Raw genomic sequence first — 27913 nt, forward strand, 5'->3', positions numbered from 1 at the left:
CCCCCGGCCCTGGAGGACAGGCGGGGTCGGATCTGGCCAGATGCCCTCCATCAGCCTGGAGCCATGCCTTCCTCCCCAGTTCCTCCAGGGCCCCCTGGGAGCTCAGCACATATCATTAGACTTTATTAGAATCAAAGAAATGAGTCATATTTGCAAACAAGCCCTGCTCAGCCAATCTCCCCCTGCAGCTGTCAGAAGGTGGAGGCGGTGTGGAGAGAGCCGTGTGCGGCCTCCTTCTCGGGGCGGATGGGCTCTTTTATAATTGTTGCCTCCGCCAGTCTCCAGGGAAGAGCTATCGCCAATAAATGGCTGGCCAGCATTCAAAAGGAAACGATTTGGCCCACTCGGAGGACGTATTTACATCTCTGAGTGCCGGCTGGACGGCAGCGGGGCAGCCGACTCCAAACAGACGTCCAGGCGATTTTTTTTTGGATCCCACCCTGGAATGAATCAGTCCTATTCTGGGACAAGAATGCAGCTCACCTCTCGATCCCCTCCTCTCTGTGTGAGGGGTGCGGAGAAGCCTGGGCTGCTGGGGCCTCTCACCGAGGATAGCATCATACCCAGTGGTCCGCAGGGTGGCATCAGAGAAAAAGAACCAGGCCTAGGGTTGATTGTTTTTGTTTTTTTAAAACCTGGGTAATTTCAGGTGAATTCCTGAACCTCTCTGAGCCTCAGTTTCCCCATCAAGCAAATGGGTGTAATTAATCGACTCTGCTCATGTCTGTTGAGCACTCACTATGTGCCAGGCACTGTTCTGGACCCAGCAACGGTCTCCATGAAGACGACGCTTTTGTGGGACAGACAGACATGAGACAGATGGTGCGAGCAGCGTTGTAATAAACGAGCGATGATACGTGAAGGGAGATAAAGCCTAGAGAGGGAGGGAAAGAGAGTGACCGGGAGTGCTTTTCCCATCGGGTGGCCAGGAAGGGCTGCCTTGGTGAAGGGGTGGGGCGCAGCCAGTTCAAAGGTCCCGAGGCCGGGGAGGGCTGGACCTGCTCAGGGCACATACCAGAAGCCAGTGCGGCTCAGGGAGGAGGGGCGGCAGCCCTAGGGATGAGGAGGTTGTGCACGGAACTTGTCCTGGATGGGTTCCCTGTATGCCCGTGGCCCCAGCCTCTTCTTAACAGGCACCACCCTGTCTCTTTAAGATGTCTGCGGCTGACTGTCAGAGTGCTTGGCCAGCCTATTCAGGGAGGCAGGAGGGATTGGGGCAGGTAGGTGGGAGCCTCGGGAGGTGTGGGCAGAGGCCGAGCATCACCTGCCTTGGGCATTGCTGGATTCTGTCTTCATAAGAACAGAAAGGTGAGAGTGGAGGCCGGAATATCACCGACGAGGCTGCTGAAACAGTGCTCGGGAGCAGAAGGGGCCAGGACGGGTGGGGGCAGGGTTGGGGCGATGCAGCCAGATTTGGGGGAACTTGTGCAGCCTCTGGGGAGGTTGGAGGCACTGGCGAGGGGCAGGGCACCACGGCAGGCCCTCCCTCCCTCTGGGGCCCGGCAGTCTACAGTTTACCGAGCAGTCCCATGCACCAGAGAGGGAATACCCAACAAATCCTGGGCCGTGCCTCGTGGGCATCCGATAGGAAAGGATCCTTCAAACTATGTCCCCTCAGGAGGGATTCCGATGGGCCTGCATGCTCTTCGGCCTCCCAGCTACCCCCGAGATGACTTTGGAAAGGATGTTGGTTACTTTGGCTGTGAGCCCACTTCGGGTTCTGTTATGACAACCCCTGATTGATGGGAGGACTTTCGTTCCGTTCCTAGAACGTCTGCACGGCTGGCCCCTTGCAAGCCTTTGTAAGAACCTTAATTTTTGTGAAGGTGATATGCGCCCATTAACAGCATTCAGATGATTTGAGAAACACATTCCCTGGTAAGGCAGCCCCCCTCCCCTGCACCCCCCTGGGCCGGCGACTGCCCCACCGTTTCGTGTGTCCCGGTCACTTGCCTCCCCCCTGGGACATCGCCCCTGATCAGCGCGCAGGGAGATTCCTGAGGTCCTGTAGGCTGCGTGATGCTCCGCCACGCGCCTGCTGCACACCTGCTCGGACCCCTCCCACGGCCCTCTGGGTGGCTGATTTCCCATGTTTGCTCCAGCAGACAGAGCCGAGGTGAAGAGCTCGAGGTGTGTGCTAAGTCGCTCAGTCGTGTCCGACTCTTTGGGACCCCATGGGCTGTAGCCCGCCAGGCTCCTCTGTCCATGGGATTCTCCAGGCAAGAATACTGGAGTGGGTTGCCATGCCCTCCTCCAGGGGACCTTCCCAGCCCAGGGATCGAACCCGTGTCTCTTACGTCTCCTGCATTGGCAGGCGGGGTCTAAGGCCACCTGGGAAGCTCGAGCAGCTTGGGGTGGACCCTGTCATTGGCCGTATCCAGGAGAGTCTTGGGATAGAATTGCTGGATCACAGGAAAGGTGCCTTCAACGGTTACTGCTGGCGCTTCAGAGGGGCTTTGCCACCAGCAGCGGAGAAGCAAGTGCGTGACTCGATTTCCCCGTTGTGGCCTCTGTGGCTGGGCGGCTGCCAGAGCAAGGCCGTGCGGCCCCCTCCCATCCGTAGTGGGCACCACAGGTTTGCCCAGCACGGCGGTGGGAGCCGGCAGGAGGGTACCTGTGACCTGAGCATGGGGCGGGTGTGGTCAGGATGGGGGCTCTGGGGTCTCGGGCCCCTAGGTCAGCTCGCCCCTGAGGAGAAAGAGAAGACCTCTTGTGCCTGGACACGCTGTGGCACTGGCTGAGCACCTGCCGTGTGCCTCATCTGCGGGGTGTCTGGAGTCTGGTAGACAAGACAGGCTCCCCTGAGGGCGACATCCAGGGTGAGGGGGCGGCCGGGGAGCCGGAAGGACACCAGGCATCTGGAGCATCATGGTAGACCTCCCCGGAAGCCTGGCGGCAGAGAGGGGCCTCCCCGAGGCCGCCCATTCACACGGAAGCCTTGGCCGCTGCCCAGCAGGCCCCGGTTTCATGGAAGGAGCCGAGCCCTGGAGGCCGCGCCAGGAAGGGCCCTGTTCTAAAGCCAACGCAGGGCCAGGCCCATGTGCTTGTACTTGACCAGCTGCACAGCCTGCCTCGTGAAGAGGCCCCCGGCCCTGAGGGTCCCGTGAGCCTTGCCGAAGCAAGGCCTGGAGCGATTCTTGTTAAAGTGAAGGCTCTGATTTCTGTATTAATCAGAAAAGGTAGTGGAGCCAGGAGAGCACCGGCTTTGGGGATCAGACAGCCCCGATGTAGGGTGGCAGCTCTGCCACCTGCTGGCCGTGTGTCCGTGGGTGATTGGATCTCCAAGCCTCAGTTTTCCCCATCTGTAAAACAGGACCAGTGACTTCCAGCCCTTGGACCAGATGAGGTAAATTAGAGAAGCCTCGCTGATGTGGCCTCGGTGCCTGGGGGAGCCCTGGATGTCGGGGTGAGCTGCAGAAAGGCCTTGCCCGAGTGCCAGTTGAGGTGGGAACCTTGGATTTATTCAAGGTCCTCGCTTTGAAGCATCTTTGGAGAAAACTGAGAAGCAATGAGGATGTGTCCTGGGCCAGTGGGCCCTCTGAGCCCTGAGCCTGGGGATCGGCCTGCTCGCGGACTGGCTGAGAGCTGCGGGTGGTCTGGGGGCCAGAGCTCATGTTTGCGTTCTGCGGAAGAGGAAATGGAGGGCGGGTTCAAACGCCCCTCTTGCCGCTCCTGCCCAAGACTGTGGCTCTTGAAAATGGAGCTGGGTCTCTAGAGGGAGCCGGCTTCTCGGGAACAGGAGCCTGTGACAGCAGAGCTCACGGGACCAGTGTCCCTGTGCTCAGCCTGGCTGCCCTGGGTCACTGCCTCAGCAGTCGGAGCTCCGGGACCACGGGGTCAGTTTCTGGGCGTTAAGTTTCACGGTCTCAGCAGCCCGGGGCCCCAGCCCAGTTCCAGGAGGCATCTGCCCCTCAGGGGCGTGTCTGAGTAGCACTGTGGGCGTCTCCCCTGGTCAACAAGGCTCTGGACCCCAGAGGCCCAGGCTCTGACATGTGATGCTGAGTGGAGCTGCTGGCTGTGCTGATTGTCCTTCAGACGGTTCACTCACCTCCTCCCAAGCCCGTCACAACCCCGGCCGGGGGCAGGTGAGGAAGCAGCCCTCCCTGGGTGCCCGGAGCTGCCCTGGGGTCTCAGCCCCAAGACAGCAATGGCCACCGCGGTCTGCTGGCCGCTGGCGGCGTCCAGGGCCAGTGTATTTTGCGTGGCTTTTATCCTCCCCCTCGGAGAGGCGTATGGGTGTCCTGCAGCCCCAGAGAGAACCAACACCCTGGAGACCTATCTTTCAGTGAGATATCCAGATAAGGAATGGGGGCAAATACAAAAACAGGGACAGGACAGAGAATGTGGGGGTGGCGGGGTGGGGGAAGCAGGTGGTTATTCCCATTTTAGAGATGAGGAGACTGAGGCAGGCAGTTGGATACCTAGCCCCCAGTGGTTAAGTAAGTTAAGTGGTTAAGTCAGTGGTTGGACGCTGGAGCCCAGTCGGAACCCAGTGTCTGGCCCACAGGGAGCACTGCAAAGGTCTGTGAGAATCGATCACACAGGAATCAGTACCTAGTTCACAGACGAGGAAACTGAGGCTTAGGGGTTTAACGTAACTTGCCCGAGGCCTGGCTGGATAGAACCCACGTGCGCCTGACTCAGGAGTCCAGACCCATCCCCTGGTTGGCTTCCCTAAGACTCTGTGAAACTGGTGTTACCTAAGATTTCCCAAGACCAGCGGGATTCCGCAGCTTGGAGGCACGGTTGAGCCCCAGACTGCTGGAATCCTGGCGCCGGCTCTCCCAGCCCCGGTCCGGCCCGTCTGACCTGGCGCTCTGTTTGCTTGAAGGCGGAAGGTGCTGAGCTTGTCTTCTGGGATTGACGAACCGGGCGCTCTGAAGTGGGACCTTGCGCTCTGCCTCCTCCTCGTCTGGCTGGTCTGTTTCTTCTGCATCTGGAAGGGCGTCAAGTCCACGGGCAAAGTGAGTTGTGCTCCCCTCCCGCCTCGTGGAGCCTGGCCCTCTGCAGGGTCGGCTCCTGCGCCCCTGGGGCCCTCCTGCTCAAAACTGGTCCTGATTAACCAGTTCTCCTAGCAGCCCCCTCGGTTGTGGCGTTTGCCCATTTCACGATGTAAATCTGCCCAGCGGGTCCAATTTCAAGTTATTGATGGTCTGACAATCAGCCCGCAAGATTCCTGAAATGGGGTGGTATGCTCTCCAAGCACCCACACACCACTGGTACCCCATTAGGGAGTGATGGACTGTGTGGATGTCCAGTTCAGTTCAGTTCAGTCGCTCAGTCGTGTCCGACTCTCTGCGACCCCATGAATCGCAGCACGCCAGGCCTCCCTGTCCATCACCAACTCCCGGAGTTCACTCAGACTCACGTCCATCGAGTTGGTGATGCCATCCAGCCATGTCATCCTCTGTTGTCCCCTTCTCCTGCCCCCAATCCCTCCCAGCATCAGAGTCTTTTCCAGTGAGTCAGCTCTTCGCATGAGGTGGCCAAAGTACTGGAGTTCCAGCTTTAGCATCATTCCTTCCAAAGAACACCCAGGACTGATCTCCTTTAGAATGGACTGGTTGGATCTCCTTGCAGTCCAGGCTACTGTTAGCGGATAACAAACCCTGAGATACCTCTGCAAAGTTAACCGGTAACGGTGTTGTTAGCTACCAACTTGCTCACCAGCCACGGGGACCCTTGCGACCTCAACATCCCCTGTCGACCCTTTAGAAATGTAGACCCATGGGCTGACCCCAGACCTACAGAATCAGAAGCTGCATTTGAACACTTTCCCCCCAGATAATACAAATGTGCACTGAGGTTCAAGAAGCAAAACTTCTCAATGCATTTTTGCCGCTAAGTCAGATTAACTGAATTAACTTAGGCCTTACGTTTCAGCTGTTAACTAGGAAGTTAGTTACTAAGGAGAGCTCTCACCGATCATTAAGTCGTTTGCTCATAACCGAAGTGCTGGCTGTCGCTGAAGTATCTGCTGCTGGTTAATCTGTTACATAGTGACCAAGACATTAGCTGTTAACAAAGGTGGTAGCTGAAAATTCGTGTTACCTTATTCATGCAGGTTTTAGGTGTACCTGGTATATTGTCAATAATGAAACTGTTAGCCTGTAACTGAAATATTACCTGTTAACAGAGCCGGGCGATGGATAACCTGGTAAGCAGAACACCAGCCAGTATAATACCATAGTCATCCTGGTGGCGAAAAACCCTCCAGAGGGTTCCCTTGGGCTCACCGGGCTGAACCCAGGGCACTAACAGCCACAGCGTAGGTGTTGGCTGGTCTACCCTTACGTGACCCCCTGTCTGCCATCCCCCGACCCCCATCATTTGCATCTCCATCCGGGACAATCTCTTTAAGACCAAGAAGTCCTCAAAGGTCAAAGAGTTGAGTTAAGGTGGCATTTGAAGGACAGTGATGGGCAGTGGGTGACGTCATTGGGAGAAGGGACTGTCACTGTGAGTTCTCCACGGATGAAGGGCCTCTTAGGTAAAGTGATCTAAGGAGACGAGCTAAAGGGGGCGCATGACGTGGTGGAGGAAGACAGGCGTGCCGGGTGTGGTTTCAGGCAAGGCTCACCAAGAAGGGCGCTTAGAGGCGTAGATTTGGTGGAAGTGAAGGGTAAGCCATTCAAAGGCCCAGAGATGTGTCCGACCAGACCCCCTGGGAGCCCCTGGTCCAATGGAGGAGCTGATGTCCACCAGGAACCGTGAGCCTCGCCCGAGACACGTGCAGGGGCAGGAGACCAGAGTCGAAGCGAAACGGAGAGGGCGCAGGGCTGTCCCTCGGCGGCTGATGGACGTGACTGGCTGGAGGTCCCTCTGCTGCCCCCAGAGAAGAGGCTCCAGGCCCCCAGGGGCAGGCGTGGCCCCCAGAACAATAGCAGGGTTGGGCCAGCCCCCGGGGAAGCCAGGACAAACACAGGGAGGATCCGAGGACTTCCTCGAGCTCCTCGGCGGCCGCCGCTGGCCGTGACTTCCAGCCCTGGCCATAGACCAGGTCTGCAGCCGCCGTGGGGGCCGGATGGCCTCGTCCTGGCTGTGGCCTTGCTCAGTGGCTGACCCCGGCATGGCCGGGCTGGGGAGGAGGGAGCTCCTGGGCCTGGGGGGCTCAAGACCCAAGTTCAGGTCACTTGGCTTCTCTGGATGTCAGTTCCCTTGTGTGGAACAGCATTCGTCCTTCCGAGGGTCTGACGCTTGGTTCAGAGCTCACTGCTGCTCAATTCATCCAAGAGATTGTGACCGTGGTGCAGACGCTCTGTGCCTTGCTTGTGTGCCAGGCACCGTTCCCAGCTCCGATTATCAGCCCCTTTGGCCTCCTGATGTCTGATGTATGCGTGGTTCCTACTCCGCTTTGCAGAAGTGGTAAGAGGAGATGTTCTTGGGGAAACGGTGGGGCAGAGAGGTTGATCTGTTCACGTCTACACGGCTTGTCGGTAGCCCAGGTGGCATTTGAGCTTGGGCAGCCCAGCGCCCAGCCTCGGGGCCCTGCATTCTCCCGCCTCCTGTGGCTGCCTGCTCTCACAGCACGTTAGGTCGCAGGGGGTGACAGGGACTCCAGACCCTCCCACAGGAAGGGTGGCCTCATGAACCCCACTGGCAGTTCAAATCCCAGATGCAAGCACAGGCCAGCCTCTGCAGACCTGGTGTGGGGTCTCGGCTCTGCACCCACAGCCGGCGTGACCGAGGCCAGTCCCTTCCCCCAGGAGCCTCAGTTTCCGCCTGTGTGAAATGAGTGGTGGTGTTCTCCTGCAAACACACACGAGGTGCTTGGGGCCTGCCAGGCCCTGGGTGCAGACCCACGGCCCTGGGCCTCTGGGGTGAGTGACCCACGCTGCCCAGACGACCTCCCCAGAGGAAGCCCAGGGCAGCAGAGACCAGCACGTCCCCCTGGTGCCTGGCCGGCCACCCTCTCCCCGCCGTCCCGGGGGGAGGAGGAGGCGCTGGCTTTGTAAGTTTCCAGGGCACTTGGGCCACAGGGCTTTTGGGTCGCGGGCTCAGAGCAGCCACGGAGGTTTGCCAGCAAGAGTGGAAAAATACCGCATCCTGGCGCAGGGCCCCCGCCAGAGCTGCTCCCACGGGGATCCCGAGAGTCACCGGGAGGCTGGGAGTTTGGCGCTCAGGGGCTGGGCCCCCGCCAGAGGCCCACTGGTGACGGCTGGCAGAGCCGCTCCCACGGGGACTCCGAGAGCCAGTGGGAGACTGGGAGTTTGGCGCTCAGGGGCTGGGCCTCGGCAGATTCTGCAAAACAAGGGTGTCCTGCCAGAGAGGCTGCCACGGTGGCGTGAGCAGGTGGGCTGTGCTGCCCTGGGCTTGGGGAGAAAGCGTGCACACACAGACACACACTCAGACACAGGTGTACACACAGACACACACTCAGACACACATTCAGGCACAGACACATAGACACACACAGACACAGACATACACACACAGATACACACACACACAGATATACACACAGACATACACACAGACAAACACACACAGACACACACAGACACACAGGCACACACACAGATACAGACATACACGCACAAACACACAGACACACAGATACATAGACACACACAGACACAGACACACACACAGATACACACTCAGACACAGACATACACACAGACACATACAGACACACACAGACACAGTCACACACACACAGACAAACACAGACACACACTCAGACACACAGATACACACAGATAGACACAGACACACACACACAGATACAGACATACAGACACACACAGGCAAGACACATAGACACCTACAGACACAAAGACAGGCCGGCCGGCCTGGCCCACATCCTGCCCCTGCTGCCGGCTGGCCCTGGGCCCCTGATGAGACCCCCCCTGGGCCTCTGTTTCCTCATCTAGAAAATGTAGGGGAGAGTCTGCTCCTTGCAGTCGGGAGGATGAGTGAGTTAATAGCACCCGGCACACAGCAAGCGCTGCAGAAGTGCTAGGGAAGCGAATTAAATGTGTGGAAACAGGGAACCCACCCCCCACACACACCCTGGGAGGCGTCCTGTGTCCCTGACACAAAGCCCCCAGGCCCCCGCCTGCCTGCCCAGCCCGGGGCCCCCGTGCGCTTTGAAGGGCGGCCCTCTGCCCTCCGCCCTCGCCCGCCTCTGTCCGAACCATTGTTCTCCGCAGGGGCCGGGCCTGGGGGCCGGGGCTGAGGACCAGAGCAGCCTGCGGGCCAGCCATCTTTCTTTCGCTCCTTTGGTGGCTTCCTGGCCGGCCCCGCCCTCCACATATGCCCACTGGTCCCCGGGACGCAGAGGGCTCTCCTGTCTTCGGGAGCAGCCTGTAGGGCGGTCGGGGAGAGGGGCGTCCAAGGAGGGCACGGTGGAGGCGGCAGGAGGGCGGCCCTTCTACCCCAGGTCCTCTGGGGGGCCTACCGCTGGGCGACCCAGGACGCGGAGGCCGAGCCACCCCTCTGGGAGGGCCCCAGATACGGACTCCTAAGCAGAGCTGGAGGGAACTTCAGAGCCCGGCTGGTTCAAGTGGGGACACGGAGCCCAGAGAGGGGCCGTAGCTTGCCCAGGGTCTGCGGCCAGCCTGCTGCAGAGCCCGATCTGCGGCCTGAGCCCTGGAGCCCTCGGGAGCCTGCTCTTGGGGAGGACCAGACAAACCGCAGACTCGGGGGCTCTTCCCTGCTGAAGCAGGTTCTAGACCATCCAGCTTTGCCGCCTGAGTGCTGGGTGACCCGTGGGCAAGGGCCGGCTCTGCGGGCCGCAGTTTCCCCGTCTGCAGGACGGGGTCAGGGCAGGACCCACTGAGTGCTGGAGTTACTGCGCAGGCATCCGCAGCCGGCGCACAGGAAGCGCTCGGGAGACCTCGGCTGCTGGCACTGGCCCAAGGCAGCCGAGCCCAGCGGGCCCTGAGAGCTTCCTTCGCGCCCTTTTCAAAGCCCACTTCTAGTTGTTTCTACTCAAAGGGATGGCGGCTGCATCCGAGAACTGGCTCCATCCAGGCTTCCCGCGGCAGCTGGGCGAGGTTCAGGGCTCTGTCCGTTACCTGGGTCCCGGGAGTGCCCCATACTGTCCTGGCACCGTCCCCTCCCCCAGTGCCGCAAACCTTCATCCTGTTCTCTGGGCCTCAGTTTCCACACCTGGAAAATGGGCGCATTGGCCAGGCAGCAGCCCCCTCCCTGGTCCCCTGGCTCCTTCAGAAGGAGCTGGGGGCTCTGTGAGCTAGTCTCAGCGTTTCTGCTGGTCACCACGGACTTTCACACGTCCTCCACCACGCACCAAGATGCCCTGGGTGCAGTGGTGGTTTGAAGATGTCTGGGAGCCCCACCCAGCCCGTTTGTCCTCCGACAGCAAGGCGGCCAGCACACACCGATTTGGGGACGTGCTGAGCACGGAGTGGGCTGCTGCTCGGGAGACCTGGCTCAGCCAGCGCCTGGGCAAAGTAGCAGGATTTCACTGTCCGTGCCCCTGGGCACCTTCGAGCCCCGCTCAGGCACACGCCCACTCCTGAGGACTTCTTGTGTTGGAGTGAAAGTTGGGAAAATCCAATCTGTAAACGGAGGCCACAGGAGGTTTGAAGGCCGGTGCTTTGGGGAGAGGCCGGGAGAGGAAGTAGGGCAGGGCCCTTGGGGGTGGAAAGGCGTGGCCTGGGTCGTCTGTGGTCCCCGCCCGGCGTTGACCTCACCCTGCCTGGGACGTGAGGCACGACCCATCCTGGTTTCCTCTCCAGAAGTTCCCCGGTGCTTCCTGCACAACCACTCGGCCAACAAAAGACCCCCTTTTTTGCACGTCTAAGCAGCTACCTGCCTTGTGCTGTTTTGACCACGTTGTGAGCGTCATTCCGTTGAATCCTCGCCTTGCCCATTAGTGAGCAATTTTGTTTCTCTAATCCCCGTTTTACACATGAGGCGACAGGCCCAGAGAGGGTAAGCATCATGCCCAAGGTCACACAGCACACGAGGGGACGGTGCGAGGATTTGAACCCACACTTAACTGGTTCTGAACCACAAGTCATACTAACGCTGCGAATGTTTGGTCACTCATTGGTGTCCGACTCTGAGACCTGGTGGACTGCAGCCCTCCAGACCTCCCTGCGAATGTTAGCTGATCCGTACTGCGTGCTGCGGGCCACCCCCTGGGCGTTCACCCGCGATCGTTTGCTCTCTTATTGTGCACTTCCCTTTTGTCACCTGCTGGATTGTCGGTTCCATGAGGGCAGGGACTGGTTCTCTGTATTTCCAGGGCCCCGTAAATATTTGCAGGATTCGAATGTCAGTAAGCCTGTGTGTGACGTGGGTGCTTTACACCCAGGTTGCAGGTGAGGCGCCTGCAGCCCAGAGAGGGTGGGCACCATGCCCCAGGTCCCTCAGCAAGGGTGGCGCCGAGCCCGGCTCTGGAACGCCTGCCTGGGAGCGGATGCTGGGGCTCGACCGACAGCAGGCTGGCCTGCTGAGCGGCTGAGTGGCTCCCGCCCCCTGCAGGTTGTCTACTTCACGGCCACGTTTCCGTTCGCTATGCTGCTGGTGCTGCTGGTCCGTGGGCTGACGCTGCCCGGCGCAGGAGCAGGCATCAGGTTCTATCTGTACCCCGACATCAGCCGCCTGGAGGACCCAGAGGTACCGCGGGGCACCATGGCCTTCCTACCCCCTCCCCTCACCCCCAGGGCCAGCATGGGGGAGCCGTGCCCATGCTTCTGGCCCCCAGATGGAGCCGGGAGGTACTCAGCCCTGGTACTTTTCCACTGGGCCCCGGCGGGTTGCTCATGGTGCCCGCCGGCTGTCCCGGCAGTGTGTATCTTTTTGTGTCGAGGCCTCCCGAGGTGGCCAATTATAGAGGCTGCTTTAGGCACTGTGCCAGGTAAGGCAGAGACGTCTCCGGAAGCTGGTCGCCTCCTCTGCTCACAGCAGCCTTGAGGCTGCATCGTGGGGGCGCCCTGGGCTGAGGGCGGAGTTCAGAGTTGTGACCTCTTAGAAGGTTGGGGGGCAGACACTAATGGTTCCCCCCGCCCCAAGGCACTCAGCCACCTGGCCGCGGGGGGTCGGAACTCTCACTGGCCCGTTTCAGGACCTTTTGTCCCCAGGGGCCTCAGCCTTTAGGTTGTCCCCAAGGGCCTCACAGGCCGCTTCGGGTCTCTTCCCCACAGTCCTCTCGCCCTGGGTGGGAGGTGGGGGACAAGGGCTCGGCCATCATCAGAGAACAGCTGGGAGACGGTTGGGCAGCCGTCAGGAGCTGCCTGCCGAAGGTTCTGGAGAACGGCTTTGCCTGCATAATCCGTGTGGGAATTCCTCTCACTTCCAACTCAGGCGGGGGTCCCCAGACAATAGCAGTGACCATAAGGATAGCAGCCTTGACTTGCAGGCTTACCGTGTGTCTGGAGCTGGGCTAAATCTTAACTCTTTGAACCTACCAAAAAAAAAAAAAAAAGCGCTGTGGGGCAGGGGAACGGAGCCCACTTTACAGGTGTGAAAACTGAGGCTCCGGGAGTCGTATTTACTTGCCCATGATGATTCCGTGGTTGGACTTGAGGTCCCTCTGCTTCAAAAGCAGGGCCTGTTAACCCTGATGCTCAGTGAGCTGGGGTGGGGGGCTCTTAGACGTCTGGGGTTCTGCTTGCATCCTGGATTCCAACACCGTGCTCCAATCGCATGGTGAATCTGCACACCTTGAGGCGGAGCCCTTGGGACCCCCGCCGCCGCCTCCAGGAAGCCGGCTCTGACGACCCTTCTGTCTTTTCTTCGCCACCTTCCCCCACCCCCACACCCTTCCCAGGTATGGATCGATGCTGGGACCCAAATATTCTTTTCCTACGCCATCTGCCTGGGGGCCATGACCTCGCTGGGGAGCTACAACAAATACAAGTACAACTCGTACAGGCAAGTGTTGCGCCGGCAGGCCTGGTGGGCCTTAGACGTGATGATGTTTAAAGAAAAGAAAAAAAAAAGAGAAGTTAGGGAGCGTGGCTTCCTTGTGTTGTGAATTAACTTGCTCCCTGACATATGTGTAACATAGGGACTGTATGCTGCTGGGATGCCTGAACAGTGGTACCAGTTTTGTGTCTGGCTTCGCAATTTTTTCCATCCTGGGCTTCATGGCACAAGAGCAAGGGGTGGACATTGCTGATGTGGCTGAGTCAGGTATGGTGGTGTCGGTGGCAGTGGTGGTGGGCACTGCCACCTAGTGTGTGAGCCAAGTACTGCAGGCATGAAGCCAGACCCCCCCGACCCAGGGGGCTTTGTGGGGGGATGAGCCTGGTTTCTGAAATGGACCCCCACCCCACCCCCTTCTCACACCACAATGTCCCCCAGGTTTCAAAGAGTTCAAAAGCTAAATTGGAAACATCTTCACTGCGGTTTTGCCCCAGGGATGGCAGAAACACGGGGGCTGGTCAAACTGGGAATATTCAGCACTTCTCAAGTGGTCTTTCCCCCACACCACCCACTCCCTGTCCTTCCCTATAGCAAACTCCTGGTTTCAGCAACAGAAAGCACTTTCCTAGCTCAGGGTCAGGGCAGCTGCCCGTCGGCAGCCCGTCGCCACCTTCTCAGCTTCGGTTTCTGTATTTAACTCTTTGCTCTAAGCAACCCCCTCATTCATCCCACCACCGTCTCCTGTTTGACTGGGTCTCTGCCCTGTGTCAAGCACCCACCGTTTTTGCCCAGGCTGGGGAAGGACCAGGTGTGACAGGTCGCCCTCTGGGACGGTGACAGGTTCAGTTTGGGGGTAGGTTGTGGGGACCCCTCCACCCCTCGGGGGTGTGGGCTCCATGGGTGGGACGTCCCCCCCCAGACAGCTGCAAGTGGAGGTGGTCTTAGGGTCAGAGTATGCAGAGCCTGGAGGCTGAGGCTGGGATCCTGGGGTTCCAGCAAGATAGTTCTGGAACCTGAGAATTGTGAGGGCTTCAGCTACCAGGACCCCAGAGCCTCAGAAGCCTAGGTGCCCCAATTCTAAGAGGTGCCCCCCACGAGCTCCGGGTCCTGGGCCCACAGCTCTGAGCTGCAGGGCTTCCATGTGGCGCTGAGAACCTCACTCCCAGGACCCCCGCTCCTCTGCCCTCCTCCCATCCTGCCCAGGTCGCCCAGAGGGCGGTTGTTGCTCTTGTGCCCAGCCTGACCTCCCAGCTTGCCAGGACCCCTCGGGTCCCCGAGGGGCAGGTGAGGGCCCTGGGCTGAGGCTTCTCCCAGGGCCAAGAGGAGACCGCGAGGTCCCGACTGTCAGGGCCCAGACCGGAGTCCTTGCCCTTGTTGGAAACACAGGGTGGTGTCCTGGTTCCGCAGCCGGAGACCCTAGTACTGGGGCTTGGGGACCTCAGCATCGTGTACTCAGAGGTCAGCTCCCCCCTGCGACCAGCAGCTTGAGAGCAAGGGCTGCTCAAGGTTGGATCTGCGGTGTCCTGAGCAGGGTGCCCACCAGAGGCTGGACAGACCCCTCTCACGTGAGGAGGTGCCCCCTCCGGCCTCCCCATCCCACCCTGCACGTATGTGATGACCTCTGGCCCGTGGTATGTGAGCCTCTCAGAGCCCCAGGCCCCACTGCCCCCCACCTCGGCCCCCTCCTCCTACACCTGGGGCTGCAGGGCAGTCCTGGAAAGCCCATGCTTTGGTCCCATGCTCCTCTGTCCTGTCCTGGGCCCCAGTCAGACCTTTAGACAGAGCGTTCCTTCCCTGGGAGCCCCCAGAGGCAGGCCAGAGACTGAGGGACACAGGAAGTAGCTGCAGAAATGAAGACGCCACGCCCATGTGGGAGTTTGGCAGAGTGACCGAGGGGAGACAGTTGACACCCCCTTTGCAAATGGCTTTTCTTCAGCTGAGGGCTTACCAACCAATTCTGATTGGAGGGGAATGGCCAGGAGCGCGGAGGGAGTTCAGCAGTGGGAGGTAATCTGTCGGTTTATGAAACAGATCCTTCTCTGCGGACAGCTAGGTACCGTAACCTACGTCTTCACTGTCAAGCTAAGTGGTGTCTTATTCCCGTCCACTTCTAAGACCTTGTCGTTTATTCCCCACGGTGATGTCTGAACAGCCGACACATCAAGGGTGATTATGTCGCTAATAAGCGTTTTAACAAGTGCCATATTGAGCGAAGTGCATTGGAACAAGATGATTATTTAGCCACGAGGAGCGCACATTGCGAAGGAAGCATAGCGTGGGCGTCTCTGCTGCCCCAGGGGCTCCGGCGGCTGCCGCGTCCCCTGCCCTCTCTCTTCAGTCCCCTTGCTTTCCGAGAAGGATGCTCACACCCTCTCCCTGAGGCTGGCTTGAGAAAGGCAACACACTGAAATACAGAAGTAGCTGTCAGAAGCTTCAGGGCCCAGCGGGCGGGCGGGGGTGGGCTGGGGTGGGGGCCCCATTTTACATCTGTCTCGCTGCGGCTGGGTTGACCGCTCCCAGTGCCGCCTACAGTCAGGCCGGAGCTGACGTGGGGGTCCCAGGGGGCCCCAGCCCCGTGGAGACGAGGGTCCTACTGCAGCTAGGGCTTTGGGGTCGGGACGAGTGCCCTTGCACCCCTCCTGGGTTTTCCACCATCGCCTCCAAGGACACGGTCACAGTCACGGTTGGACTTTGCTCACATCGGGGCGGACTCCGGACGTACAGGGACTCGCCCTCGCCGCCACGCGTGTGCTCAGCGCCGTGCGATGTGGTTTCTGGCTGCAGTTTGTTTCAAAGTTGTTTTTTGTTTTTCTTTCTTAGACCATTCATTTTGTTCCAGACCCCTGTTTTACTGTTTTAAATATCCTGTCCTCCAGCCCTGTTTGTTTCACATTTCTCGACTTTTTTTTTTTTAGTTGTGGATTTTACTTTATATTTTTTCTTTAGCCCAAGCCCTTCTCTCTTTTGCGGCCCCCAACCCTCTGGGAGACCCACAGGTCTCAGTTACAACTCAGCCCTTCCCCCGGTTGTCTTCTCTCAGGCCCAGCTGCAGGTGGGAGGGGACGTTTGCAATTGGAGGCACCCCCCAGAGCTGGTGGGAATTCTCCCTGAGAATATGTCAGAGCACCCTGTGGAGACCAGAGCCCTTTGCCAAGGAAGTGGCCCCAGCACCCGATAATCTGAGCAGGAGAAGCCTCCTTGGGGTTCACTTACGGGAGCCTGCCGCCGACCCCTGCAGGGAGACTGCCCCCTGAGGGCGCGTGGTGATGTGGAGAGAGGAGGTGCTGGGCGGAGGACTGCACAGCGGCCAGGGGGCTGCCCCCCTGGGGTCTTACCCTGCTCACCCCTCCCCCAGCTTTGGGCCTCAGCTGTCATGGTGCTCGGGTGGGTGCACAGATGCACCCCGAAGACACGTGGGCCCCGCAGGGCGTGGTTCCGGGTTCTTTTTTCTGGCCACGCGTTCATTGTTTCAGTGGAAAGCTTTTCTCTGCAAACCGGGATTGGTGGTCAGATAACCGGAGCGCTCCCTGGTTTTGCTTCCTTCCAGCAAACGTTGGTGTGGGTCTCTGGGTTTGGGGGAGGGGGAGCCCCTCCTTTCCCCAGCTGGCAGACCGAGTCCCAGCTCGGTCCCGTCTGCCACTCCCATAACCGGTGTCCGCTCAGAGCCTGGCGCCTGAGGAGGCCAGCAGTGCTGCTGCGTAGGAGACAGATGCTAAAACGGGCCCCCGCCTGAGCCCCGGTGCATCCCATCCCAAATGAGAACAGGCCTGGTCTCTCACCCCAGGCGGGCCCCTGCATCGGGGACTGGGGAGACCCGTCCCGGACCCTGAGTGTCTTGTATGGCTCCGGGGCTCGGGGCAGCTCGGGCACTGATGACCCCCTCTCCCCGCCCCCCCATCTTCTCTCCCCTTAGGTCCTGGCCTGGCCTTCATCGCCTACCCAAAAGCCGTGACGATGATGCCGCTGCCCACATTTTGGTCCATCCTTTTTTTCATTATGCTTCTCTTGCTTGGACTGGATAGCCAGGTATGTGCAGAGCGAGGGGATGGTCCCCAGGCGGGTCTGCCCCTGGGCGAGGGAGGAAAGGCCCCCCCAGAAACCTGGTTCTGGCAGAGCCTCCCTCTGTGCTGTGATGAGCTGGTGGCAACCCCCAACACACACACACACACACACACACTCACACACACTCACACACACAGCCTGCAGCAGCTGCAGCCAGCGAGGGTTCCTGGACCCCGGGGGAGGGAACGGCCAAGGGGGGCAGCAGGATGTCATCTGCGCCAAAGCTCGAGCCTTTGACCTCAGCGGGGGAGAGAGAGACAGTCTTGGGTGTGGGCCCAGGGGTACAAGGAGAAGGGTGAGACCATAGTCGGTGGCACGCGCCGCAGAGCACAGAGCCCCCGGGCAGGCCCCAGCGGGACCCAGCACACAGGCCGTTTGGGCAGGCGGCCGACACGGCTGTCCGGGGCGTGAGTGGCCACTGACAGTCCTGAGCACAGCCACAGAAGCTGGAACCGGGCTGTGCTCACCACCTCCTGGGGCACGTGGGTCAGTGAGCTTGGCCCCCACAGGGAAACCGAGCCCCCAGAGCCTTGCTTAACCCCCCCACCCTCCCCACACAAGCAGGGCCCCCCGCTACCCTGTCGTCATTCCCTGCGCCTCCTAACCCCCATGTCCCAGCCCTCCAGGGCTTAAGCCTCCCCCTCCCCGGGGTGTGTCCGCGTGCGTCAGCCGGGGCTGCGTCTGCCTTTGGAGTAACTCAGTTCCCAGGCCCACTTGCCCCCACAGTGTTGCTTTGTTGAACACGTTTCTTCCACCCTTGCCTCAGTTTCCTCATCTGGTAAATGGGTATGATTGTATCTTCGCTGCCTTAGGTGAAACGCCAGGCGCGCTTCCTGATTGGAAGCAGTAAGTGGTACCCGGAGGACGTTAGAGCGAGCCCCGGGACACCTTTCCCTGGAAATAGGAGGGGGCAGTTAGGGTGTGCAGGGCAGGCTAGTCCTGTGCCCAGGGCCACCCAAGGGCCTCCATCCGAGGTCAGTCACTGATAGGCAGCCTCGTGTGCCAGCTGGGGGTCCAGATGCCTCACAAAAGTCTGGTCAGCTGGGGCCCTTCGATCAGTGGGGGCTCTACCCCTTGAGGAGACAGCCTTGCCCACCGTCCGTCTCCCAGGCAGCGGCCTCAAAGCCAGTGAACAGATGGGCCCCCGGGGACTCAGGGCCTGGGAGGTGGGAAGTCTCAGAAGGTCAGGCAAGGGAGAGAGGGTGGTCCGCTAGCAAGGTCCTGAGCAGAGCAGAGGGTTTGCCAGAAAGAAGACTAGGATTAGCAGAGAAGACTGAAGGAAAACATTTGGGAGACGGGAAACAAAAATAACTTGAGCAGTTGTTGATGAACTGAGCTGTGTAAACAGCGAGAGGGCCCCATCCATCAGCCCTGGTTAATGAGCTTGGCCTTCGGAGGCCCCCAGCAGCCAGCTTTTATAACCTCTTCCAGAGCTCTCAGCAAAACCCAAAAAAAGAAGACAGAAAGAGGTTAATAAATGACAAAGCAGGCCATCTCCAGACTGGCCTCTTGGGCTGCGGAAGGGGCCCAGGTGGTTATTCATTAGATTTCCCCTGGGAGGCAGGTGGGGCCTGGTGGAGGCTGCGCGCCTCGGAGCCGGGCCCCCCACGGCCCTTCACTTCGGGAAGCCTGAAGCTCTCCAGGGCAGCGTCGCCCTGAGCAAGCTCTCCTGGTTCAGAGCATGGAGCTCGCAGCTCCGAACGACCTGCCTAATTGACGCACCAGGACCGGGCGTGGTGGGGTTTGAGCCCTGGGATCCCTCTGCTGCACCTGTGTGAACCTGGGGACGTGGGAGAAGGTTTTATAGACACACCACCACCAGCCATGATAAGGGCCTACCCTGCGAGGTGTCCACTGGGACCAGGCTCCACAGGCCACGTGTGGGAAAATCCCATGATGCGAAATTGACCCTCTTAGCCATGTTTGAGGGCTTCCCCAGCGGCTCAGAGGGAAAGAACCTACCTGCAAAGGAGGAGATGCTGGTTTGATCCCCGCGTCAGGAAGATTGTCTGAAGAAGGGAATGGCAAGCCCCTCCAGTATTCTTGCCTGGAAAAATCCCACTGGACAGAGGAGGCTGGCGGGCTACAGTCCATAGGGTCGCAGAGTCGGACACGACTGAGCGACTGAGACCCATTTGTAAGTGCTTGTTTGGTGCATTAAGGACACTCACGTCGTCGTAGCCGTCACCAGCATCATCTCCAGAGCTTTCTCATCTTTCCAAACAGAAAGTCTGTCCCCACCAAAACCCCCCTTTCCTCCAGCTGCCACCTGGCTTTTCAGCATCAGCAGGATGCGCTCACTTTCCAGCGAAGGAAGCGGTGGAGGCTCTGAGAAGGCGGGGCTGTGGCACTATTATCTGAGTCAGGTCTGGAGAGGCTGGCGGAGGGGGCGTGGTGCCCCCAGGGCCGCAGCAAACTCGAGAGGGGCTGGTGCTGGTATTGGCCCTCACTCTCAGTGACCCTGGATCTGCCTGTCTTTGATTTTCAAATCTCAAAAAGGGAAAGAACCTCTGTCTCTGACTCCTTTACAAGGTTAACATCAGAGCTGCTGGTCTGCTCTAGGTCACCGGCAGTTTAGACCCCGCGCCGCTTGGGCTGAGACATCGATCAGAGGTCTGAGCACCTGACCCCTGTTCTCTTGGGACCCCTTCCAAGAGCTTCTCGGTCATCGTTTCTCTGAACTCCCAGCCCCTTTGAGCTCACGGGAGGGACCTGCTGCCGTGTGTGTGTTCCCTGATTCTCCCGTGATGCTTCCCAGAGAAGCCAGCGGTTGGCCGTGTCTTGCAGGAAGGCTGTGGGAGCAAACCTCCCAGTGTCTGTCCCAGCGGAAAGAGCCGACGGGTTGAGGTTTTAGCTTTTGGATGTCGAGTGGACTCCGATGACCTCAGAGGGCGTGTTGGCTGGCCGAGCCATTTGGCTGTGGCCACTCCAGTTAAAATGTGTCAGCGTGCCCTTTCACCCCAAACTGCACCTCTAGACTGCTGTGCTACAGATGGTGGTGCCTACAGACAGACATGGTCCTGCCCAGGTCGGCCGCCACGGGAGCTGGAATCGGTCTGCGGGGCACCTTCACTTGAGGTCGTGAAGCCACTAAGATCCTTGCGATATGCATCCACGGGATGGGGTTAGCACCCCCGTCTGAGAGCCGAGGCGGCTCCATGGACTGATGTGGAACGTCCCCCAGCCCAGGATAAATTGTTAGGTGCAACGATGGGAAGGTTTAGAAAGACTGAGGGTCACCCTCGAAGGTTACCTATGGACTGGCCTTTCTATCACCTTTGGGAGCCCAGGGATGAGTTCCGGGGGTCGCAGGCAGCATTGGACTCATGCACATAGGCCTGTGGGCGTGCATGCAGCGTGTGCGAAATCCTCCCATGGAGTCCACGGTCCCCGCAGGGTTAAAGACCACCAAGTGTCTTCAGTCTGGGAACTGAAGCCCAGACCTGCCTGGGTCACCACCCACAGCTCACGTGCTGCTGTGTACCTGGCCGGGCTGGGTTGCCCAAGGCCCAGGAATAGGAGTGCACCACCTTCTGCTTCCAGGAAAACCCAGACGCAAGTGGGAGGTTGCCCGCGTTGACACACCGGCCAGCAGGTGTGCCGGGCGGAGGGACCTCAGGGGCGTGGACTATCTGGAGAGCCCTACAGGGCCCACCAGGCCTGGCCCGAGGGGCGGGACTCAGCACGCTGAGCCCCTCCACGGCGTGGTCGCGACCCCACCCCTCTCTGAGCCAAGGGGTTGCTGGCCTGCTGCTCATGGCTCTCCTTCCCTCCCCAGTTTGTGGAAGTGGAAGGACAGATCACGTCCTTGGTTGATCTGCACCCATCCTTGCTAAGGAAGGGCTTTCATCGAGAGATCTTCATCGCCTCCATATGCTGCGTCAGCTACCTTCTGGGGCTGATCATGGTGACCGAGGTAGGTGGCTCCCGCCTGGCATGAGGGGACCACCCCCGCCCCCAGGAGGGCCCTAGGTGCTCTGTGTGTTTCCCAGGTCAGTTCAAGGCCACACCGCCCCCCTGTCCCCCCCTACCCAGTGGCTGGATGAGAGGGCCCGGCCGACTGAGGTCGTCCCTTCTTTGGGGGTCCCACCCCACCCAGGGGCAGCAGGAGGTGACTCACCACCCCGCCCTCCAGCCAGAAGCCCCTCCCCACTTCCCTGTTACCCTGGCCACATCATGGCCACCTGCCGCCCTCCTGCCCTCCTCGTCCTGAGAAGGGAAGAGGCGCTCCAGCTGAAATCCCCTTTGACGGCAGCTCCATCCCCACCGCTGTGGGCAGTGGCCCTTCTCCGGCCAGTCTGCAGGGGAGCCGAGCGTATGAGCCTAGCCTGGGCCGTGGGCTCATCTCCCCAGCTCTCACCACCCATGTCTCCCTCTCCAGCACAGGGTTGCGTTCGACCCCCAGATCAGGATTTCACGGCCCCAGTCTTCCTTCCCGGAACTCAAAATAAATGCATTTCTCGAAGTGTCCGTAAGAAACACCCCCTGAAAGGCAGATCACAGGTTCACACACCGAGCAGCTCGGTCTCACTGAAATCTTCTCTGTTGGCCACCGAGGGTTTTAAGCCCCTCTGTTGGAAACAAGCTCCAGCGAACCCATTTGTTTTTGTGCTAGGAAAGACATGTTTTGCTTTCGTTTCTTTCTGTGTGTGGCTTTTTAAATTAAGTTTTTACTTTTTGAATTAAATTAAATTTGTCATGCCTGGAAAATCCCATAGATGGAGGAGCCTGGTAGGCTACAGTCTATGGGGTCGCAAAGAGTCAGACACGACTGAGCGACTTCACTTTCTAATCATCTTTTAACACAGTTATTTGGTCCTCACGGCCTCTGCCCAATTTCCACCCCCGACCTTGGGCTTTCTGTTTCTTGTTGACGGACCAGAACTCTTTATATATGGAGGGACTTAGAGGCCAAATAGCAAATTCTCCTCTGGCTTTCTCTTCGCAGGGTGGCATGTACGTGTTTCAGCTCTTTGACTACTACGCAGCTAGCGGTGTCTGCCTTTTGTGGGTGGCGTTCTTTGAATGTTTTGCTATTGCCTGGATATACGGTGAGTAGAGACGTTTGCCTACTTTTCTCAAGTCTCCCCTTCGGGCTTCTTTCTTTAGAAGCTCCAGAAACAGAATTCTCATGGGAATTTCATTTTGAGTCAAACACAAAGGCCGTTCCCTGCCTGGACCCTTCCTCTCCAGGCTCCCCTTTCACCACAACTGAACGTAGCCACGTGGAAGCTTCTCCCCAGGCTGAACGTTCAAGCTGTGACCTTGACACTCACAGAGCTTGTCCTTGCAGGGGTCTGTCTTTGATGAACCACCCCTGGGGTCCAGGAATGGTCCATTCTGACCTTCTCAAGTCCTTGGGATGGCCACAGCAGGCTTTGGGACTCTGCCTGAGGTGGCTGGTATCTACCCAGTGACCCGTGAATTTCAGATCCTTTCAGATAAACGCGTGCCGGGTCTGTGTGGTGTGGAGGTACACACACCTGGGTGAGGCCCTGGAGACACCCCCTCCTCCTCGCCCCACCCCGACCCCACCGCCCTTGAGACCCTGCCGTGAGGTTCCCGGGGCGGATGCCACTTCTGGGACGCCGGATCACCGTCTGTCCGCCTCTGACTCTTGCAGGCAGCGATAACTTCTACGATGGGATTGAGGACATGATTGGCTACCGGCCGGGGCCCTGGATGAAGTACTGCTGGGCCGTGGTCACCCCGCTTCTCTGTACTGTGAGTGTCCTTCCACGCGGCCATGGGCAGCCGTCCCTACCCCAGGGCTTGACGGTTTCACCCGCCCACCCATCGGGAACTCGGCGTCAGCTCAGTGCTGGCCTCCGACAAACCCGTGTCAGCAGGGCCTCGGGGCAGGGGTCGGGCTGCCGCTGTCCGCTCAGACCACGGGGAGCTCAGAGGGTAGACTGTCCCCCTTGTTTAGGAACCGGGTGCCGGGGGATCCCCTCCAGGGATCTCTGCCTCCAGGCCACTGTGTCCCTTTTTGTGGGGCCCCTGTGTCCCCATTTGTTAAACAAGCAGGCTGACCGACGTGGGGCTGAGAAGCAGTGACCGCGTAGGCCGTCACTTTACCCCCGAGAGCGGCTGTGCCCTTTTTTCACCTGAGCTGCAGACTGCCCCCCACAAAATGCCAGCCGCTGTAGCAGCCAGCGGGCTTCCCAGATGGCACCAGTGGTAAAGAACCCACCTGCCGACACAGGAGATATAAGAGACACGGGTTCGATTTTCCCCTGGGTCAAGAAAATCCCCTGGAGGAGGGCACAGCCAGCCACTCCAGCATCCTTGCCTGGAGACTCCCCGTGGACAGAGGAGCCTGGCGGGCTGCAGCCCGTGGAGTTGCACAGAGTCGGGTGCAAGTGAAGCGACTTGGCACCTGGGCACACGCGCACACGTGCGTGTCTGCGGTTCATCGTAAGGGCACCCTGAGGGTCCTGCCCAGCTCCGCCCCGGTGGGCAGGGGCACAGCAGGAGTTCTCTCTACCACTCAAGTCACGTGGGCAGCCAGGATGCAGAGACGATGCGGGAAGGCGGTCCCGTGGGCAGGAGCAGCCTGCCCAGAGGTCCCGGGGGTGCGGGGTGAGGGGCGCTAAGACGCTGGAAGAAACCGGGCAAGCCGGAGCATGGCCATGCAGGAGGGGCAGTGGGCAGGGGGCCGGGCATTGCTGGCCAGAGGAGCGGCTCGCGTCCGGGAGGCCCTGGGGGGCGGCAGGGGGTTCTGAGCAGGGCAGCCGCTCCATCAGCAGAGGGGAAAGAGTGTAGGCCCCTCGGGTGGGCCCCGCCCTGGCCCCGGAAGCCCCTGACCACCGCTTGTCTCCCCACAGGGATGTTTTATCTTCTCTCTCGTCAAGTATGTGCCCCTGACCTACAACAAAGTCTACAGGTACCCCACCTGGGCCATCGGGCTGGGCTGGTGCCTGGCCCTGTCCTCCATGGTGTGTGTCCCGTTGGCCATGATCATCCGCCTCGGCCAGACCGAAGGGCCGTTCCTCGTGGTAAGCACCCGGGGCCCCCAGCCTGGGGGATCTGGGCCGGGGGCAGGATGCTGAAGGCCAGCCAGCTGGCAGTTTGCTATGTGACCTGGGGTACCGCGCTGGCCCTCTCTGAGCCCCAGGCCCCTCCCTGGCCCTGTGGCGCGGCTGAAGCTGTGGGCAGGAGATTGCATGGTGGGAAGATGGGGCAGCAGCGGCACCTTTGGGGGCCAGGCAGCGGGCCAGGGGCAGCGGGCCAGGGACAGCGGCTTCAGATGCCAAGATGAGAGCCAGGGCTTCACCCCCAGAGCAAGGGGGCCAGGCTGTTTCTGAGACAGGAGCTGGGGGGAGGGCTGAGCCCAGCCCACGCTGGTGTCCCCCTTCCCAGACCGGTGGCCCCAGTTGCTGCCGGACCCTCGGAGAGAAGCCACCTCTGCACCACGCAGAAGCTCTGGCTCCAGGGTCCCTGCCCCCACGGGTCTCCCTGCCAGTCCCCTGCCCACCCCCCGGACCCTGCCGCCATCCTCTCTGAAATTCCTCCAACAGTCCTGGAGACTGCAGGCCCTGGCTCTTTCCAAGAAATCCTCTTCTTAGACTTGCCCTTAACCTTTGGGCTTGGGCTGGCTCCAGGACGGCACTGTTTTGTTCTGGGCTGTTTTTATTGTTATTCTCTTAAAAATCTGGAGCCAGGATGTCCGGGGGCCCTGGCTCCCTCCTGGGCTGGGCAGTTTCCTTGTGGGCAGGGGACTGGTTGTGGGGGGAGATGTCGTTGGTTGGGGGTTGGTTGGGGGAGGAGGGGCCAGGCCTTCCCGAGACAGAGGAAGTAGGCAGGGGTGTGCCAGGGAGGAAGCCGTGCGGCTGGGGTCTGTCTGGGCCAGGAAAGCCTCTGGGGTGTTCCTGCCGCACTGGGTCCATTGTGTTTCCTCAGAGGCCACAAGGAAGGACCCCAGGATTCAGCCAGAATGCTGAATATCCCTCTCATTTATCAAAGCACCGACATAATGTGCCTGGGACAGATCCAGCCCCTCCCCCAGGATTTCCAGGAATTCCTCTTGCCACCCAGAGGCTGAAGGGTTAATTGGCTGCATTGGATGGCAGTGCCGAGTGCTCAGCGCTCATAGCCGCCCCAAGAGATCACTGCCTTCGGTCCCTTGGAAGTCTAATTTTAAAATCCTGCTCCATCTCAAGTTTAGAGGTTGGGCAGAGTGGGGTTGGTGTCGGGGAGGAATTCGAGTCCACCCCCCGGGTCACATCCGATCCTCCCCCCCCAGACCCGACCTGACAGTTCCCCGAAGTCCCCTCCTCTGAAGGCAGCCGGCCTCCACCCACCTGTGTTGGCCTCCAGTCTGGTTCCTCCCAGGCCCAGGCAGCCGCCCCAGCTGGGGTAAGGGGGGACCGGGGGCAAGGGCTCGGGCACCATCCCAGGAGGTGGTCAGGCTCCCAGTTCTGGCGTGCCCCCCACCCCGGGTTATCAAGGAGATATGGGCCTCGGCTTGCCAGATCTTGTGGTTTTTAAAGAACAGGTGGAAATCTGGATTTTCAGATGAAATATTGTAGCTTTTACCAAGCAGCTTTTGAGCCTTGATATAAACCTGCAGTGAATGTGGGTGCCGAGACAGAGGGTTTCCTGTTAACCGCTGCTTCCTCTTGAAGCCTCTGAATGGCCACCTGGCAGGAGGTGGGCTGGGTGGCGGGAGCCCTGGGTCAAGTCTCAGCTCTGCTTTGGTTTTCTGGGTGCCCTGAGAGGGGCTTTTTTTTCCCCTCACCCATCCCGTGACCAGGCAACCTGGGGAAGGACCAGCTGCCCTGCGCCGGGCGGGGGTCCAGCCTCTGGCCTCTCTGATGGGCAGGGCAGCGCAGACACAGGCAGCATGGTCCCCAGGCCTCCAGCGGGGACGCGGAGAGGGAAGGACCTGTAGCTTGTGGAGATGGGGGAGTTTGGGAAGGTTGGGAGCCATGGGAGGCTCAAGAGAGTCATCCAGCCTCAGGCATACGAACTGCAAAAACTCAGCTGCTTCGCAAAATCAGGGAGATAGCGGGGACAAGAATCCCAAGGAGGAGTATTTCAGCTCTATGGGGGAAAGAGTGTGGAGGCATGAGTCCGCTGGTGCTCAGGTGTGTCAAGCAGGACTTGGCCAAGAAAGCTACCCGCCGGGAGCTCTGCCCTCATTCAGGGCCTGGGGCACCTTGGTTCAAGGCCCCTGTTTGCCAGTGGATGAAAAATGGGAGGTCCAGAGAGGGCAGGGGTTTGGTGAAGGTCACACAGCACACTGGCAGGACGCAGGGTGAAGAGGGAAACCGCAGGGCCTGACCATCGGCCCACACCTGCCCCCTTCCTTCTCCAGAGACTCAAGTACCTGCTGACCCCGAGGGAACCCAACCGCTGGGCCGTGGAGCGCGAGGGGGCCATGCCCTACAGCTCCCGCACGGCCGTCAACAACACGCTCAGGAAACCCACCCACATCATCGTGGAGACCATGATGTGAGCTCTCTCCGGCGGACAGGCTGCTCTCCTGCTGTTTACTAACATTAGATTCTCGTAGGACCAGGTTTACAGAGCTTTAAATTTGCACTAGGGTTTTTGTTTATTTTTTCAATTGTCACAGAAAATGTTACTCTGTGTGTGTGTGTGTGTGTGTGTGTGTGAGCGTGTGCATGTGTGCGTGTGTGGTGTTGTGTGTATGTGTATTTCCTTTTGATTTGGGGATGTTTTGTACAAAAAAAAGCAAACCCACGGGCAGCTGTCCGGGGCAAGGCAGAACTTTCATACGGAATTAGATGTATTTTATGGGGACTTGGTAAAATTTTCTTTGTATTTTTTTTACATGTAACTGTGTACACACATAGAGATTTTCAAACACTTTTACCACTTGAATAGCTCTTGCCAGCAATAGATCTCGTTTTTAAAAGCAATCCTTTGGTGCTTGTGCAGCTGGCAGAAGGTTCTGCCACCCACCCCCCACCAGAACACTGGGTGGAATTTTAAAGGTGTTGTACCTGCAGACCTGGTTCAAGTGAAGCAAACAGCTATCTGGCCAGACCCCGGGGGGCTGGAGAGAGGAAGGCGCCTTGTGACGCTTATCTTAGCCAACAAGAGAGATGCCCAAACCGTAAACCAACCCCTCAAGTAAAGGGACTCAGAGTCCACAGAGGAGGCCCAACGGTGAAAGTCTGATGCTAAGATGCAGGGAACCCCTGCCTCGGGAGGGTCCCTTTTATTTCAGGATTGAGGGTGGATAGTCAGGGCGAGAGGGAGAGGCATCCTTCCCTGGGGTGTCCCCTGGAGTGAGTGGAGGCTGGCCCCGTAGGAACTAGGGGTCTTAAGGCTCCGGACCTCACACGGATGGGTCTGTTGCCTTAGAAAGGGGCTCCTATCAGCTTCCGGCCGACCCCGCAGCTGGCATCTCTCAAAGCTGCCTGTAGGAGAAGAGTGATGTATTTGGTGAGGGGCGAGGGGTGAGCCAGCGGACCAAAGGATGTGCGCCCAAGTGCCCGGGAGGGGCCCGGTGTCAGGGGAGGGGATGCTCCTCCCCTCCTCTCTCCACCCTCAGCTTGTCCTCGTCTCCCAGAGGCTCTTGTTGAAGACCCCGGCCAGGGGCCACCCTGGCGCCTAGCAGGGAGTGCCAGGAGCAAGCTGTCACTGGGGCGAGGTGCTCCCCAAACTCTCCTGCGAGCTCGGGCACGGGTGCAGCCCACGCGGGTCACGTGGGAGCTAAGGTAGCGCTAAGATAGCGCTTTCACCTCCTCCCCTGCAGAAGCCGGGGTCAGGCGTGCAGTAGGTGGGGACTGCAGGCAGAGGCTGAGTCAGGGCAGGCACCCTCCAATGGGCGCCCCTCTCTGAACCAGGACGGAAGGCACCCCACCTTTAGAATCCCGCCCAGCCCGCATCTGGACCTAAACTGTGCCATTTAAACAGACACTTCCAAGCCCAGAGTCTAAAGCAAACCCAAACGGCATCGTGCACGAAGGGCAGTGACGCCTTGGGGGCTGTGGAGTGCTCAGTCCAGCTCAGCGTTCAGAGCAGGGGCTCTGTG

General features: G+C 59.5%; 1 protein-coding gene across 1 annotated transcript in view; it reads left to right on the top strand.

Annotated features, from left to right (window-relative positions):
- Positions 1-27579, top strand: part of SLC6A6 (solute carrier family 6 member 6) — an 81206-nt gene extending 53627 nt beyond the window's left edge. Inside the window, exons 5-14 of the mRNA XM_052653033.1 lie at positions 4832-4964; positions 11458-11592; positions 12746-12849; positions 12986-13110; positions 16757-16869; positions 20684-20821; positions 21854-21956; positions 22529-22629; positions 23733-23903; positions 26225-27579. Coding sequence (XP_052508993.1) covers positions 4832-4964; positions 11458-11592; positions 12746-12849; positions 12986-13110; positions 16757-16869; positions 20684-20821; positions 21854-21956; positions 22529-22629; positions 23733-23903; positions 26225-26365 — 1264 coding nt within the window. The 3' untranslated portion in view covers positions 26366-27579. The remainder of the gene's footprint in view (positions 1-4831; positions 4965-11457; positions 11593-12745; positions 12850-12985; positions 13111-16756; positions 16870-20683; positions 20822-21853; positions 21957-22528; positions 22630-23732; positions 23904-26224) is intronic.
- Positions 27580-27913: the final 334 nt, after the last annotated feature.

Source organism: Budorcas taxicolor, chromosome 1 (genome assembly GCF_023091745.1).
Source record: "Budorcas taxicolor isolate Tak-1 chromosome 1, Takin1.1, whole genome shotgun sequence".
In the NCBI taxonomy this organism is placed as follows: Eukaryota; Metazoa; Chordata; class Mammalia; order Artiodactyla; family Bovidae; genus Budorcas; species Budorcas taxicolor.